At 32.3% G+C, this 16,959-nt stretch overlaps 3 protein-coding genes across 3 annotated transcripts; all 3 read right to left on the bottom strand.

Moving 5' to 3' along the window:
* Positions 1-1,322: 1,322 nt before the first annotated feature.
* LOC110665839 (DEAD-box ATP-dependent RNA helicase 15) lies at positions 1,323-7,699 on the bottom strand. The gene is made up of 12 exons (XM_021826112.2): positions 7,550-7,699; positions 7,318-7,438; positions 6,336-6,436; positions 5,813-5,985; positions 5,430-5,661; positions 5,198-5,316; positions 3,046-3,102; positions 2,775-2,959; positions 2,329-2,473; positions 2,116-2,199; positions 1,916-1,979; positions 1,323-1,667 (listed from the first exon to the last, which is right to left on the bottom strand). Exons 2-12 carry the CDS (start codon positions 7,431-7,433, stop codon positions 1,657-1,659), a joined length of 1,287 nt encoding a protein of 428 aa, XP_021681804.1. The 5' UTR covers positions 7,434-7,438; positions 7,550-7,699; the 3' UTR covers positions 1,323-1,656.
* A 2,182-nt stretch (positions 7,700-9,881) lies between these two features.
* Positions 9,882-11,344, bottom strand: LOC110665841 (embryo-specific protein ATS3B). Its single transcript, XM_021826116.2, has 3 exons — positions 10,968-11,344; positions 10,471-10,578; positions 9,882-10,289 (listed from the first exon to the last, which is right to left on the bottom strand). The coding sequence occupies exons 1-3, from the start codon at positions 11,103-11,105 to the stop codon at positions 10,026-10,028; spliced, it is 510 nt and encodes a 169-aa protein (XP_021681808.1). The 5' UTR covers positions 11,106-11,344; the 3' UTR covers positions 9,882-10,025.
* A 589-nt stretch (positions 11,345-11,933) lies between these two features.
* On the bottom strand, positions 11,934-13,572 carry LOC110665840 (uncharacterized). The gene is made up of 2 exons (XM_021826115.2): positions 13,324-13,572; positions 11,934-12,838 (listed from the first exon to the last, which is right to left on the bottom strand). The coding sequence occupies exon 2, from the start codon at positions 12,834-12,836 to the stop codon at positions 12,126-12,128; it is 711 nt and encodes a 236-aa protein (XP_021681807.1). The 5' UTR covers positions 12,837-12,838; positions 13,324-13,572; the 3' UTR covers positions 11,934-12,125.
* Between the last annotated feature and the right edge of the window lie 3,387 nt (positions 13,573-16,959).

The following is a 16,959-nucleotide window of genomic DNA, read 5'->3' as shown; positions in this document are numbered from 1 at the left end:
GGAAGACAATAAAAACGTCGTCGTTTGGTACATGGGCTACGTGCGTCGAGATGTTGCGGAGAAAACAAAGCAAACCCAATTGAAAAAGACAAATGGACCAATGCATTTTGCCACACCATGTGCCAATGTGTAATTTCAATAAAAAGGCAACGTGATGTAATTGTACTGGACAAAGCTGTAATTGTAGTTCTACCAAATCAATTTTAGTGTTTCCGTCTAATCGCCTTTTATTATACGATTTTTATAGTGCGTATAAATAAATATATGCTAGTACTTTATTTATTTAATGAAAAATATATTTTTTATATATTTTAATATTTGAGATATTTAAAAAAAAGCTAAGTCAATGATAAATATTTCTCTAATAAAAAAAATTAAGTTATTTTTAAAAAAGAATTATTTTTTATTTTTTATATTTTGATAATGTTATTAAAATATAAAATATTTATATGTACATAATTTAAATATATATTATTAATTTAATATTATAATTAAATAATATTTTTTTAAAAAAAATTTATAAAAAATATTTTCATACACAAATTATTTTCAATAAATAAACAAAACCTTAATCATTTAATGCAATGAAAAATTACAATTCACATACGTGTTTTCATGCATTCCCATTTAATTAGTAACTTTAATCATAAGCTGCATAAGCCCATTAGACTAGTAGTTTAATATATTTGCTTTATAGTACATGAGTTCAAATTCTGGTAATTTCATTTCATAAATCCTATTTCAAGAATGAGTTAGCACATTTTAATAAAATTGATATAAATATAAATGTTAATTAATGCATAATTAATAAGAGAAGACTGCATTTCCATTGGAGATTACACCAGGCAAATCAAAATTATTGATGTGTATTCTGCTCCTGGTCATGGAATAATTACCAAGTCTAACACACATACCCACTAATTTATAATATATTATATTAATTTATACTAAAATTTAAAATAAATATATTATTTAGTTATTTATCAATTTATTATTATTAATTCTAGCATTATTAATAATAATAATAATATATTAATTGTATAAGATCAGCCATTAGCTTCCACTGAATCCAACATTATCCCTAGGAAATAGAAAGATAATTATAACTAAAAAGGGTAGCAGAAAATATTGGCGCACTTGACACAGATTTAAAATAGGTCAAGCCACCAAGTTCCTTCTGTTTTTCGATTTCTTACTTATGGCAGACCACTTGGCTTAAAACCCTCAAATTTCAGACCGCTGGATGAAGAGAATTCCGAGCACAGGAAAAGCAAAGCTATGGTATAGATCAGAGAAAATGCATTTGCGAAAACCATCCACAATTGAAGATTAAGAAGTATAAATTAATAACTATAATTCTGTAACAAAGTTTATCTAATGCAATAACGCAGCCAAAATATATAGAATACACAGTAGAGACAAGATAATCAATACGGGACCAACAAATTACCCAAAAATGTCCGAAAGTACTAACTTTAATTTTAAAAGTCGCAGCTATAAGCTCAACATTTGAAGTCATCATCTACCTCCAGTCTAAATATACTCTTTGCATAAATCCACTACATATTACTAGATATTGAATCAATGCTTGTTTGGTTTTTTCACATCCATCAAGCTCTCAATTACATCAATTGTCAACTTCAATGCACATGAACGTTATGATGGCACTGCATATAAGATAAGAAAAATGAAGTGAGCAGGCAGAAAATTGGAGCTACCCGAGATGCGAATACTTCATAAAACATCTTATTTAATATCAATTATTCGTATCCACAAGACTGACATCGAACATTATGGTTCCAGCCAAGCTCACAAAAAAAATGACTCCCAGCACAGAGCATACTATTAAAGGAGAAACAGAGATATGAAAAAAAATAAAAAGGCAGAAATAGAGAGAGACTGAATGGGATCTTACTATATGTTGAAGTATCAATCTGCTCAGGGAGCTCCTTTATGTCCACCTCAAACCTTGCTTGGACCTGAAACCATTATGATGTAATTTATTATTATTATTATTATTATTATTATTATTATTATTATTAACAAACTATAAGAAAACACGTGTTAACAAATGGTGCTAAAGGTGCGGCTGAAAGTTAGTGGAGAATAATTTACCTGATTCAGAACATCAGAGTCAGATGCAGATGACACAAATGTAATTGCAAGACCCTTGGTGCCAAACCTACCAGCTCTACCCACCTATCATTGTCAACAAATTGAAATTGCAGTGTAATGAGAGATAAATGAAGTTCATTTACAGTTTCTAGAATACACAGCTATTACTCAAACCATCTAATGACTGAATGCTAGAATGCACATGCAGCGTACCCTATGCAGGTAGGTATCAGCTGAATCTGGCATGTCGTAGTTAATAACAATGTTAACACGTTCAATATCAATTCCTCTTCCAACCAAATCCGTTGCCACAAGAATTCGCTTGTGCCCCTCCTTGAAACCCTTATACCGTGTCAACCTTTAAGCAGAGTACCACAGAATATCAGACACCAAAATAATTTCATACTAAAGGAAAAAGTATAATGTAAAACTCAATTTCATACTTTGACTAATCACCTCCTATAATAAAACAAACCCACCCAACCCAATTAAAATATATTGGCAACTCAACTGCAAATAGATTTTGCACAGTAAGTTATCCTGATATCAAACATGAGTAACACAGCTGATAAAACAAATATATAACATCAAAAGCATAGACAAATGCCAATACATAATTCTAGACATTAAGAGAGTATCATGTAACATGCAATTAATACCTTTCTTCCTGAGACATTCCAGAGTGGATGCATATTGAGGGGAAGTTGCAGTCCACCAATAACTTGTTCAGCTCAGCTGCTCTGTTCACGCTTTTGACAAAAATGACTACTTGGTTGAAATCCAAGGCATCAAGCAGGTCATTCAACTTGCGATTTTTCTCCATCTCAGTCAATTTAATGTAGTGCTGCAAGGAAAAAGCAAGCATTAAATTTGTGTAACACTGTATGTTGATAACCAATCAATGAGGTATTAATATTATGTTATACATACCTGTACAAGACCATGAAGAGTCAACTTGGCCTCATCATCTACATAAATTTCCATAGGCTGGGAGAACAAAACATCATAAAGAAAAATGGGAAAAAATATTGAATCAGAAAAAAAAACCAGGGCAGGCTAGCGTTACCCAAAAGCCAATGCAATCTATGGGAAAAAAAATACTCTGTAATTTAGATGCAAAGCATAAAGAACCATTAAACTTAGCACGTGGAGAGGGGGAACTAGGAAAAGGGTTGGGATTTAGAATTAAAATTTCAACATCAAATTTTAGATAATTTGCAAATAAATGTAATGCAGAATGGGAAGTTTAGAATTTCATTTAGGAATTTTAATTATTATAGAATTAAGAAATTGAAAGAGTTTTTAATATTAAGGAATTTTATTATCATTAGGTCTATTATTTTCTAATTTATTTTATTTAATGTTCCTAATTAGAATTGATTAGGGTCTCTCTTCCTAAATTGATTAAGAGTTGTAAGCATGATTTTAAATAATGGGCGTTACATTACATAACAGCCGTTATTTAAAGGTTTTTTGGCTTACCACTACCATTACAACCATTATTTAATGGATTTTTAAATTTGTAACTATAAAGACCGTTACGACCGTTACCGACCGTTATATAACGGTCGTAACAGCCATTACTTTTCCAGTTAAGAAATCTTGGCTTCTTTTTTTTTTCCCTCTTTCATGTGTAATACAGTAGGGGAACCTTTTTTTTAGCAAAAAACTATCTTGGCTCATTCATTTTAACACCTTTTCATTCTCTCTAGGCAACTAAGCTATTTTTTCTCAATTTTCTCCACAACCAACTCAAGTGAAATCATTCATTTCTTTACAAATTTTTTAGCTCAAGAGCATGAATCATCAAATAAACAAGGTAGTTTTGAAGTAAACGAGATTGAAGGGTGTGTTATTGTTTTCTAATTTTTAGCTATTTTTGAATCATTTTTAGGTAAATACATAAATAATTAGAAAATAATAACAAAGAAAGTTTTAAACTTGAATAATATTTGTTAAGTATAAATTTAGGCTTTGGCAAGATAATATTTAAGAAAAATAAATAATCTTTAAATTAACTCTTGAAATTTATTTTATAAATTAAATAGTAAGTTTACAACCTAATTCATAGCAAGTTAAATAACCTAATTACATTGTACATAAGTTTATAACCTAAGCTAATGATCAAGGCTCCTAGTCCCATCCCAATTCAAGATAATCAAAAATCTCCTAGACACTCATTTTGGTGGTAATAAAGTTAATTATTTACTATTTTTTTTGTTATTTTGGTTTTAAATTGATTAATACTAGTGATGTATTAGAATGGTAGATCAAATATCTTCATTTGATATATTTGTATTTATTATTTAGTTGTATATCTTAGTTTTAATTATATTTTTGAATATTTATTCATTTCATGAACTTTGCAAATTTTTCAAAAAAATTTGTATAGCGACAAGCCATTACAATTACATTACATGGGTTACAGGCCCGTTTCCGTTACTCATGATCGTGATTGCGAACACAGCCGCAATTGCAATTTAAAACCATGGTTGTAAGCTCTATAAATAGAACTAACTTTATATTATTCAATAGCTTTAACTATGATTATTATTGAGATTAAATAAAATTGTTAAGAATTAATTTTCTTTTCAAATATTGATCCTTGATTTCTTGATTCTTCCTCTTTGTTCTACATCAAAATGACCCCTGCAAACTCTATTGCATTCTAGTTTTACTCCCTATCTATTAATTTACTATTCATCATACCCACTGCACCACAGTTCTGAAATAAAAATTCACCCTCAAATTTAAGGTAATTTGAAAGGAAAAAAAAAATTAATAACCATAACCCATCCACCTTTTCTTTTTTTTAATTTAGTTCCAATTCTCACATTTCAATTGACTTTCACCTATATCCCTTTTTTACATTTTATCTTTGACACCCCCAAGTGCCAAGCTCTAGTTCCACCCTTGCATCTAAACCACAAATCAATACAAAGTTTGTCTCTCCACTAATAGAATGGCACAAATGCCACCAAAAATATAGATTCAAAATTATCACATAAATGCCAAAGGAAAAAAAAAAACAACTTAAACAAGATAATTTCAGATTATATCATTAAGTGCAAGAAATCATTACATCTTGCATAAATTTCTTGCAAACAGGGCGAATTTCCTTGCTAAGTGTCGCTGAAAACATCATTACTTGCTTATCATGAGGAGTCATCTTGAAAATCTCCTGCACATCTCTCCTCATATCTGGAAAAGAGAAAAACAAACAGCAAAAAATAGCAACAAAAATATTAAAATGATAAATAATTCAAAGGAAAAAAATTTTTTTTTCTTCATAGAATCAAACCTAAGTAACATACCAAGTGATTCAAGCATCTTGTCACACTCATCTAGGATAAAATGCCTCACATTCTTCAATCCAAGGTCTTTATCTCTTGCCAGAGCCAATATTCTTCCAGGAGTTCCAACAACAATATGAGGGCATTCATTTTTTAGTATATCCTTGTGAACCTTGATATGGACACCACCATAAAAGACAGCAACCTTTATGTCGGGCAAATATGTACTGAACCTCTCAAATTCATGGCATATCTATAACAATTAACAACACAAGCCAATGAATCTTTAGAAAAAAAAAAAAAAAGACAACACTGATATCCAAAATGAAAAAATCTTCACAGATTAGTCACACTTGAGAACCATAAACTTCCAAAATATATATATCAAAACTAGGAGGACATACCTGGTATGCTAATTCTCTTGTGTGGCAAAGAACAAGTGCAGCAACTTGACCAGCAACAGGCTCAATCTGCTGCAAAGTGGACAGAACAAAAACAGCAGTCTTCCCCATCCCAGATTTTGCTTGGCAAATGACATCCATTCCTAGTATAGCTTGAGGAATGCATTCATGTTGCACTGATGAAGGAAACAAAATCGTAGTGGACGAATCCTCAGTAAGTATAAAGACCTTCCAGATCCTTTTAAAGGAAAGTTTTACCAAGACCAGTTTTCTTGCTGAAATTATGACTTTCAGCAATTATAGTTAGTAATAGTTACCTGTAAATGTAAAATAGAACAAGTCAAAATAAGCGGAAAAAGCCCAGCATGAATGCACATTGTGAAATAGTAAATTTGTCAGCCACATTAATTGTACAGTCAGAAAAAAAGAATAAACACTGGAAATTGGGAAGTCACCATAATTTCATCAATTAAAAATTTAAAAAAAAAAAAGTGAGAGTAGATAAAGGCATGGCTAAAGAATTTGCCTTCTGAAGGATGTTCAAATCCAGAATCTACAATGGCTCGTAGAAGCTCTGGCTTCAACAGGAAGTCTCTGAATCCGGAACTGTGAATTCCAACGTAGCCCCTGTTTTTACAAAGTAAATCAATAATCAACAAAAATACAGGAGATATTTTCATTATAAATCAATATAAGAAGATCATCCACTTGTACAAGGAATTTCAGATAAACTGAAAATGAAAAAGGCATGCACATAACCCTCCTTCATCACAAAATGAACATGAAGAATATAAGCCATACCACTGGCAACCAAAAAATACCAAGAAAAGAAAAGGGACAAAAAAAAAAAAAGGATTTAAGTAACCCATCAAAATGACTTTCAACAAGAATATGAAGAATCAAAGGGGGAAGAGACCACAACCACACTTTTACAAGTACTTGGTATTCGCGTGAAATTTATTTCCTGCTAAAATCCTCCCTCCACCCCCACCCCCCCCCCCCCCCCCCTGCGAAAAAAAAAATTATTTTCCCTCTCTTCTCCCCCAAAATCCAAAACATAAACAAATAAATAAATGAGAAAAGAAAACGTTTATCCTACTATAGTTGTACAACATGAACTTTTGACGTTATTATTTATATTGCCAACCATACTTTCAGGCCAAAAAAATAATATCAATGGCTTCAAGAGTCCTAAAGCGTAGTGCACATGCTCAAAAGAGAATACAGATAATATGCAGTTTTCTTAACACGTGAAACAAAGAAAGAAAGATAATAGTACAAAGATAATACCAAAATTTCCACTTTTAAAAAGAAACTACCAATCTAGGAAAAAAAATAGCATTTAACATAAAGAAATTTAACTGAAACATTTTCATTAGTTTTTGTAAAATTAAACTAAAACTAGGAGCAAATAGCTACTCAAAATATAAATAGCAAACTTGCAAATCAATAGGTTGCAAAAATGGAAAACGTAGCACGCGAGCAGCAAAGAGAGAAAACAAACGAACTTCTTAGCAGATTCAGCAGCGGCCTTAGCGGAGACGGAGTCTGGGGCATTTTCGACCTCTTCCTCGTAGTCGAGCAGCTCCTCCTCGTAGGCGTCGTTTTCTTTTGCTTCACCCATTTTGCCTGTAAGCATACAAATACACAGCAAATTTAATAAAATTTCCCGGATTAAGGTTTTGATAATCTGAGGATCAAATTTCCAGGATTAAGTTCCTTGTAGAGCTCTAAGCTTACCTTAAGAGCTCGAAGAGTGTAGTAGGGCTTTGAAAGAAATAAGCAGAAAATGGAAGAGAAAGTGAGAGTGAGGGGAGCTGACTAGGGTTTTGAATAGAGTGAAGGAGAGGATATAAGAAGAAAGGGCAAGCGCTTCAAATGACGAAATTATCCTTTCCGTTCAGCCCAAATTCGTGCGTGTCGTTTTGAAAAAAATATATTTTCACAAAATGACCTGGCTTAGCATATATCCTTATATTTTTAATTAAAAAATATATTTTACAAAATGAATTTAGCCAAATTATAAATATATTTTTTATTTTTTTAATACAATTAACTTCAATTAAAATTTAAATTCAAAATTTTATAATTTTAAAAATAATTTAAAATAAAATTCATTGATTATATTTTAATTTACAATAATTTAACTTTTTATTTTTAATTAATTTAATATCATATCTTTTCTTTGAAAATAAAATAAAATTATTGTTAATAATTATTAAAAATTCCAAAGTAATTCCAACTAATAAATTAGCTAATTTAAAATTGATGAATTAATTCTTCTATTTTTAAAACTAAATTATTTAGTTTATAATATTTAATTTTATTATCATTCATTTATTTTTTTTGTCAACTATTCAATAATCAGAAGAAGCAGTCAAAAGTGTGAAAGAGTTTATAATTTCAGAAATACTTTCTTTCAAAACTTTTTTTAAAAAAATATTTTTAAAAAAAATATATTTTCAATAAAAAGTTTTCTAGAAATTAATTTTTCAAATAAAAATTATTTGGTTATTTAAAAAAAATTTCTTTAACTTTTTGTTTAAATAACTTTTTACTGATATATAATGTTTATGAAATTTCAGAATATCTTAAAACTTTGATTATTTTAAGTAATAAAAAAAGGTAAAAATGGATATATTGATAGAATTAGGTGAGAGAAATAAATTAATTTAATTTTAAAAATACAATAATTTTATCAAATCTTAAGGATTGAATACTAATTTTTTATTTAATTAATTAGATATTTTATTTGATCAATTTTTGTTGAATTTGAATAGAAGGACATGCTGTTGAATTTGGTCTCGACTTGCATGTTATGGCCTTCGCGTCTCCTTTATTGCTCGGTGCGAGCTAGTCCATTATGTTGTTGGGAGAAGGATTCGGCTATATTGCAGGCATCTCTGGGGACAGTGACTGCATATCGGATAGCTTTCACCTCACGGTCCCTCTATGGCTGCGAAGAATGCCGATAGCCCTGCCCTGCACTAGGAAGAGCCTTTGAGATCAATATCCTGTTTCGTTTCATACAATTCATGGGCGATATATGATTGTTGAGGTTCCCTTTGGCCTCGTTTGGGTTTTTCTAGTTTATTATAGTCTCAAATGGTGAGATTAGGGGTGAGAACCATTTTGTTCAAACCGAATAAATTGAATTGAACGACTTTAATTTGATAATTTAATTCAATTTTTAAAATAATTCGGTTCAGTTCAATTTTATATTATGAAAACTTTGGTTATTTTGATTCAATTCGATTTTGAAGAGAAAAAATCAATTAAATCAAACCAAATCAAATAGTTTTATTATCTTTGAATTAATTTATTTTTATGGAAAATTTATGAATTATACGTAATTTTATATATATAAATTATTTAATTTCATTGATTAATGATTATTAGGTTCAAACCAATGTCAAAATAAGATCAAATAACTTAAAAATTAAGTTCATATTCAAAAATAATAAAAAATAAAACTGACCGGTTTAAATTAAATCGAATTAAAATTAAACTATTCAATTCGATTTAATTTTTTATCAATTTTAATTTAATTTTTAAAATATATAATTTAATTTTCATAATTTAATTATATTCAGTTCAATTCGATTGAACTGAATGTTTACCCTACCCTGAGGATTCCTCAGCACAGGTTCCTTTGTTTTAGCAATATCATTCCATGGCGTCTCCCAGGTTTCTACGGCTCGACTCTACCAAGGCCTAGGGTTTCATTGTCTGGGTTTTGGGCCTAACCATAAAGTTATGGATCAAGGCGTGTCAAATTTCCTTGGGCTTCTGTTTTCTGTGAGCTTTGGGTCTCTTCTTTTTGTTGGGCCTCTTTTCTGTTTGTTTGTTTAGAGCCCGTCACTGTAATATCTCTCTTTTTAAATGAAATCTATTACCATCTTTAGATAAAATAAAAAAAAAAATCTTATCATTTGAACATGTGCTGGCCTGGCCCTGCAGAGTCAGTGGGTGGAGTATTATCATTGTCAATAATTGGCACCACCTGCTCAAAAAACAACAATTACAAGGACCAATATCAATAAGCCAACCTCACCCTTCCAATACGATCACATTGTCTTAGAATAGAGACCTTTTATTCTCATTTAGAATGGAGATGTGAGAGAAAGCTCTGTGCTGTGCTTACTGCTGACTGCTTACAACTTGTACCACCATGCAACACCCCAAAATGACAGGACAAAAACCCTACCAGTAAAGTTCAAATGGAGGCTGAGGAGGCTCCATTGCAATAATTAAAGCCATACCAAACACCACTAGGAATAAAAGTGTTGTAGGTAAATGTAATTGACCTAGTGTTATACCCATACACAGTCACACTATTTGGTTTCCAGCCATCATAGCCACTCCTGTAGAGGTACAAATAGCAAATCTGGTATGTGCAAGGCCCCTTTATCTGAAACGTATCTGTAGAGCAACTCTCAAATGTTGCTGAATATGGATCATCTATTCTGGGAACATAAACCTGATCATTCAGATACAAATGGGAGCAATTAGTTGATCATTTTAATTAATTCTTGAATATTCCTGAAAAGGGTTTTCAGAAATTCAGTCTTTAAACTCTTTCCCTTTTAATCAATAACTGATCATTGAGCTACTGACACAATTAAGGGTAATTTCCATTTATTTCACAGAAGGATGCTAACCTGATTGCCATAAGCGTCTCCAAATGCGAGACTGATATGGTCTCGGGTATACCGTGTTGAGGAACAGCTTGTCGTTATCTGAACTGTGTAAGAACAGCTATTGGCATTCTGAATTTCAGATTTACAAAGCATTAGTTGATTTAGATTTCAAATAATAATAATAATAATAATAAACTTCAAGAAATACTAATTAACAAGAATCAAAAATAATCTCTGTAACCTCAAGTTGTCTGAAATTCTTCAATTCTATTCTATACATGGGTAATGTTGGAATTATATAAACCAATAGAAAGCAGCTCCATATCAAGATATTTTTATTTCTTTTGTAGGATAATCAAGATTTTTCTAAAAAAAAAAAGGAATAATCATGATCTAACAACAAAGAATCCTCATTCTCTCTCACTCATCGATTCCCTTTCAGAAGGATCAAATTTAAGGAAATTTTGCTTTTGGAATGAATACATACATATACATTAATTTGCAGAACATATTCATACCTGGGTGGTGTTGATCTTGAAGGATCTGAAAGGCTGCGGCAGAGGAATGATTGACCTCGCTTGCGAAGGGGTGAATATAAAGGCCAAGAAGAGCAAAAATGTCACTGCTCTGCCTTTGATCATTTTCCCAACAAGCATCTGAACTGATCAGAGAGGGAGAGACGAAGACCGCGTCTGAGACACTGGAGTCCGGATAGGTTCCAAGTTCCCGTAGCAGCGTGGCACACTATGACTATAAATCAAAGAACTTTCCAGCAAACAAGGGTATATAAGTCTTTTAATTTCTTCTAATAGACATGTGAATTATGGATTGTCCTGAGCGCAAAAGGAAATGCCACTTTTAGTGGGCTGTTCTTGGTAATTTCCAACTGCAAAATTAAAAAAATTTCTTATTATTTAAGCCTCCATGTATAGAATCCAGGCTGGGAAACGAACAAATCGACCTACTTTGAGAGGAAGTTTGCAACTTTAGCGGTTAGTGCTGCTTTCTTTCAAGAGAATGTATCTTTATCTGGAAGAATGATTAGGACTTTTGTGGCTTCTCAATAAACACGTCAATCGATTGGAAAGTTATTGAACTATGCAATGCTTAATTTTCCATGTTGTTTAGCGGCCACTTGTAAAATAAAATAATATTGATTTAGCATCCCTGATTACCCAAAAGTAGCCTAGATGCCAGCCGATCCAAAGAGATATCAGTGATGTGCTTATCATTAGTTCATCAGTCAGAAGATTTGTCAAAGCTCTTATCAGAACCTCCAATTCTAAATAATGCATAATTCCTTTAGCTAAATAGAATCATGATCAGGTTGATATCCTTCAGATTTAACATAAAAACAGCAGCATCTAACCCACATCACCCAAAGAGCAAAGAAAGTATTGCAACAAAATTTTATTGCAACTGCTGGGAGACTAAGGTGAAACTTCAATGTTCAATCAAACAGACCAATGTGTCAAGACTGAGAATGATAGGCATAATAGCATTGCATTCCAATCAACCATAAATACAGAAAAACAAAATGGGGAGAAAACTCTCAAGAAGCCATACTAAATGTTTCAATCACTCAAGAGACTATTGATGGTATCCATTAAATGAAACTTTGGGGGTGATTAAATATGCAAAACCATGCCTGAATTTTTTTAGCTGAAACAATCAAATTAAAAATCCAACCACTTGCTATAGTAGACACAAGTTTGAGGAGAGATGATGCCATCAGGTGTACATTGACGTATCCGTGGACAAACTCCACATGGTATAGAAGCCATTGCCCCAGTCCTTGGTTCCCCTCCAATGTTCCCTTTACTAATGCATTTATAACAAATTTTGCCAACTGGAATAGAAGCAAATTCACCCATGCCATTACTCTTAAGTTCTATGATCTCATTGTCCAAAACTAACGCCTTCAAAATTTCATCAATTTGCTGCTTTGTTAACTCAACATTCAAGACTCCACTCCTTTTGATAGAGTCTGTAACTCCCTCTAATGTGGCAACTTTCAGCTTGTATATTTGCTTTGTGCACTGCTCTTTCAGAATCTGTATAAACTCTGTATCAAGGTTCCCTTCAACATACCATGCCCCTCCAGTGATTTCCTTTGATGGTTCAAATTCTGTTGCCATGTAATGCTTCCTCCCCTTATTTTGGATGTTTACCACCTCTTTTATCAAATTCTTGGCCTGAAGTACCTTTAGTGATTTATTAACCACATTGTCTGGAAGGTTAGTTTCTCTTTTCATGTCTCGTGTCCAGATGCCCATATCTTGTTTGCTTCGTATCACATTATAGAGTATACGTTCTTGTTCCGTCAGAGATTGAGCTGGAGAATTTGAATCTGTCTGTTTTCGTTTTTGTCCCTGTAATCGACTCATTCCTATTCAAAGGAACAGCAAACATAATTATTATATATGGTACAACAAAAAGCAATTTCAGAACACTTCTCCTGTGAGGAGCAGTTAGATTAGAAATTCCAACATTCACATAAATGGCCTTGGCAACTGCTTGCATACTCTAATTACAATAAAACACAGACTGATTTCATGAAATAAATCATACAACTTGCTATTTAATTACAATCTGATTCAAAAGACTCATAAGTTTCACAATAAAACAAACACAACTGAAAAGATAAAGCAGCAAATTTTAAGAAAAAATCAGCATAATAATTAAGAAGGCTTCAAAGATGGAGATATATATGCAGCAGTTGGGAGAACCCCCAAGTCATCTTCTCTTCCCACCATAATCTCCAACGTTAACCCAGGAAAAAATACACAAATCTCAACCATTATTGCCCAATTTCATCAATTTCAGTGGGTATTTACCAATCAAAAAAGGGAAAAAAAAAAAAAAAAAACGAACCTGAGGTCGTGAAGGGCAGCAGCACAAAGAATCCGAAAGGCAAGCTGCGTGGAGGATAGCAGCAGCACAAATACTCAAACTCGCACCAAGACAGCAACAACCGTCGACGGCAAGGGAGAAAAGAATAACCAGAAGGTAGGCACTCGTTCACCACTCGGCGAAGTGACCGATGTCAACCCAAAAATGATGACCGGGAAACGAGTTGTATGTGGGAAGCTCAGTGGAAATATGGAAAAGAAATAAGAGAACTAATGAGCGTTTTAGGTTTCTTAAGTTCACAAAACTACGTAGTCTTGAATAATCTAAGGTAATAAAAATCCTAAAATTATTATTTTAAAATAATAATTTATATATAAAAAATATTTTTTATAAAAATATTTTTTATTATTTAATTATAAAATTAAAACAATAATATGTATTTACATAAATATTTTTTATATTTTAATAAAATTATTAAAATTTAAAAAATAAAAACGACTTATTATCTTGAAAGAAGGAAGTTATTTTGGTTAAAAATAATTTATTTTTTTAATTAAAAAAAATTCTCTATTAATTTATTTTCTTAAATACTTTGAGCACTAAAATATATGAAAAATATTTTTTTAAAAAATATTTCCTTTAAAACAATCAAAACCTACATATAAATAACTTTAAATAGTTATTCAATTATCTTATTTATTGCTTTATATATCTAATACAGTATACACTCATTTATTAGTTTTATATTTAGTAAAATTATATAAATTTATTGTCACGATCTAATCTATTGGTTAGACCGGCACTAAGACCTGGGCCAGCGTAAAGCCCCTGAGACTCATAGTAAGTCTAATTATTCCTTAATCCAATCCTAAGACTCATATTGAGCCAAATTTCAAGAAATTAACCGGACAGAGTCCGGCCATAATATAAATCATTCAACGGAGAGTTTTTGACTCACCCGACCTGTAAGTACAATATATATATATATATATATATATATATATATATATATATATATATAAAACAATTTGGGGAGCTCAGCTCACCCTCCACCTACTCATAACAATACTAATTCAAATGGGAGCTTTGCTCCCTCACTCAACTCAATGATCATCCATGCATACTCATATATCATGCTTACAGTACTAGTTAATACATACATAACAGATCTAAATGAATACATCACTAATAATAATAATACATGTTAAGTTATAGAACAGAATAAAAGAACAAAACACAATTAAATGCCGATAGTAGCCCTGTGAAGAAGAGAGCAGGTCAAACTCAATAAAGGACTTACTGTATCCTGGAAAAATAAATGAACAGGAGTGAGCGTTTGACTCAGAGCGTAAAATATCGATTTTAAGTATAATTTCTATAGCTATTTAAAGCTAATGCATCCTAAATAGTGGAATACAATACCTTCATAGTTTTCATATAAATCACATCATAAATAACAAAAAGGTAATTTGGAGCACTCACACACTCACATAATATTCAAACAGTACATATATGGGAGCTGATTTCCTATACAGCTCTCTTAATCCAACCTTTGCCAACGAGTACATCTCAAGCCGGACTTTCTCTTAATAGACCAAATGCGAGGGTTAGTGAGATCATCTCGAGCCGTGCCTACCTCGGCTTATCCATAAAAGGATCGGGTCTCAGCGAGTTAAGCTCCAACCACGTCTACTTGTCATATCCATATCTAATATCACACAGCACATGCACGCCAACACACGCACACTGCTTCAAATTACCATAAAACAACATCCACAGCATTTCATCAAATAAAGATGTAATAAAAAACGTGCCTAGTATTTAACTACATAAATATATATTTATAAGTGATACATGGGCATGCCTGAACATATAATAATATTAAAATTATAATTAAAATCAATATTTTACTCACAGACGTAAACCGAGGTCACTGTGGTGGCTGGACGGAGGAGGAAGGCTGTCCTAGCTCACCTGAGAATTATATTACAATTAATTAAAATAACTAACTCAATATAAGCTTAAAAAGCATCAAAGACACATTAAGTTGTACCAAAAATTCGGCAGAGTTTCTCCTATACCTAGGATCTACCCATTTTGCAAAAGGGCTCAACATACACTTCTATATCCACAAATCACACAATTATATCTCAATCACATCACATGGCCCCTCCTGGGCTCATCCAAACAGTCAAAGTCACAATTTTGGAAGATTATAATTTAACCCTTACAACTAACCCGTTTTGTAAAAACTACCCAAATGAGTTCTAAAAATTCTAAAATTTTATCCCGCTGTCTTTAGCAATATTACTAAGCTAATACAAAAGGAATTATAATTTTCTAACTACTCACGAACATTTTATGGATTTTTAATCTAAACCCGAAACTAAATAATTAAAGAAACTTAGGGTTCAAACTTACTTACGCCAATTTTGATACTCAAAATGTATCCGGGACGTCTGAAAATGGTGGGATAGCTTATAATCTTGACCCGATTCTGAAGTAGCTTTGACCGCCAGTCTGTCCAGGCCGAAAATGTAAACCCGATTGATAGTCGAATTTCAGCGAATCAAATGTACCTAGGTGAAGCCCATAACATGGGGGTTAGTACATAATTTTTATGAAATTTATTAAGCTCATTTAATGCCTGAAAAAATACTACGAGTTCCATGTGATCCACAGGAAAAAGGTGTCGAAAAATTTTGAAATGGGTATTGCCGCAAAACTCTCGTAGAGAGGAGCACTCCGGTACTCTCAGATTTTTTGTGGGGTTCATAGTTTGCGAGAAAATCTAATCCAAAAGTCAAAATTGACTAAAACTTTTCAGGCAAAAATTGGATAAATTACTCAATGGATTTTTGTGTTCTTGGTGTCTATGGAAAGCTCTTGAGGTGCAGATGGGTTTTGGGACAAGACTCGGTCCAATCAGTAGCCGGATCGACTAGATTTTAGCCAGGAAAAAGAGAAGTCGCATGGCGCATTGAAGGAGCTTCGTGCTCGCTTTTCTGGCCACTCGAGTGGCATTCGACCGTGGGGGAGGTCTCTAGAGGTGCGCTGGTGAGCTGGGGAAGGAGGGGTGGTGGCTGGCCGGCGAGGAGAGGAGGGAGGAGAGAGAAATCGCAATGGGAAGGGGAAGGTATCGGGCACGACGCGGGAGGGGAGGAAAAAGGAGAGGGCCAGTCCGATTCGACTGGTCTGACTCGATCTAGTTCGATTCGGCTGGTTCGATTTAAAATACTTAAAATTAAATTTTTTACTCTACCTTAGGATAAAAAACGAGGCCCAAAAATTCAAAAAACTCATAAAAATTTATAGAGTCTAAATATATTTTTACTTTTGTCACGTGGTCTTTAAATTAATTTGTAAAAATTAACAAAGTTTATTGATTTTGAAAAATCAAACTCGATTTCTAAAATTCAAAAAAATTTCAAATAATTTTCCAAAATTTTAATAAAATAAAATATTAATATTGACCCATAAAATAAGTAATTTAAAAATTAGGGGTGTTATATTCTTCCCCCCTTACAGAAAATTCGTCATCGAATTTTACACAAGGCATAATAAAAGAACAGAATTGCATATTAAACAAATAAGGGTACTTGCTATGCATGTCCCGCTCTGACTCCCAGGTGTATTCTTCTACTGATTGGCTCCTCT

The sequence above is a fragment of the Hevea brasiliensis genome, chromosome 1 (genome assembly GCF_030052815.1).
Source record: "Hevea brasiliensis isolate MT/VB/25A 57/8 chromosome 1, ASM3005281v1, whole genome shotgun sequence".
In the NCBI taxonomy this organism is placed as follows: Eukaryota; Viridiplantae; Streptophyta; class Magnoliopsida; order Malpighiales; family Euphorbiaceae; genus Hevea; species Hevea brasiliensis.
Note: the sequence above shows the minus strand (reverse complement) of the source record. Positions and strands in the feature narration are given on the sequence as shown.

Bases quoted from the DNA above. Each gene is read 5' to 3' on its own strand.
- LOC110665839 (XM_021826112.2), bottom strand. From the start codon at position 7,433: ATGGGTGAAGCAAAAGAAAACGACGCCTACGAGGAGGAGCTGCTCGAC. The intron at 6,437-7,317 runs GTTCGTTTGTTT...TTGTAAAAACAG, and splicing joins GCTGCTGAATCTGCTAAGAA to GGGCTACGTTGGAATTCACA. The intron at 3,103-5,197 runs GTAATGATTTCT...TTGTTCTCCCAG, and splicing joins GCAAGAAATTTATGCAAGAT to CCTATGGAAATTTATGTAGA.
- LOC110665841 (XM_021826116.2), bottom strand. From the start codon at position 11,105: ATGCTTGTTGGGAAAATGATCAAAGGCAGAGCAGTGACATTTTTGCTC. The intron at 10,579-10,967 runs GTATGAATATGT...TCTGAAATTCAG, and splicing joins TCAAGATCAACACCACCCAG to AATGCCAATAGCTGTTCTTA. The intron at 10,290-10,470 runs GTTAGCATCCTT...CTGAATGATCAG, and splicing joins GAGACGCTTATGGCAATCAG to GTTTATGTTCCCAGAATAGA.
- LOC110665840 (XM_021826115.2), bottom strand. From the start codon at position 12,836: ATGAGTCGATTACAGGGACAAAAACGAAAACAGACAGATTCAAATTCT.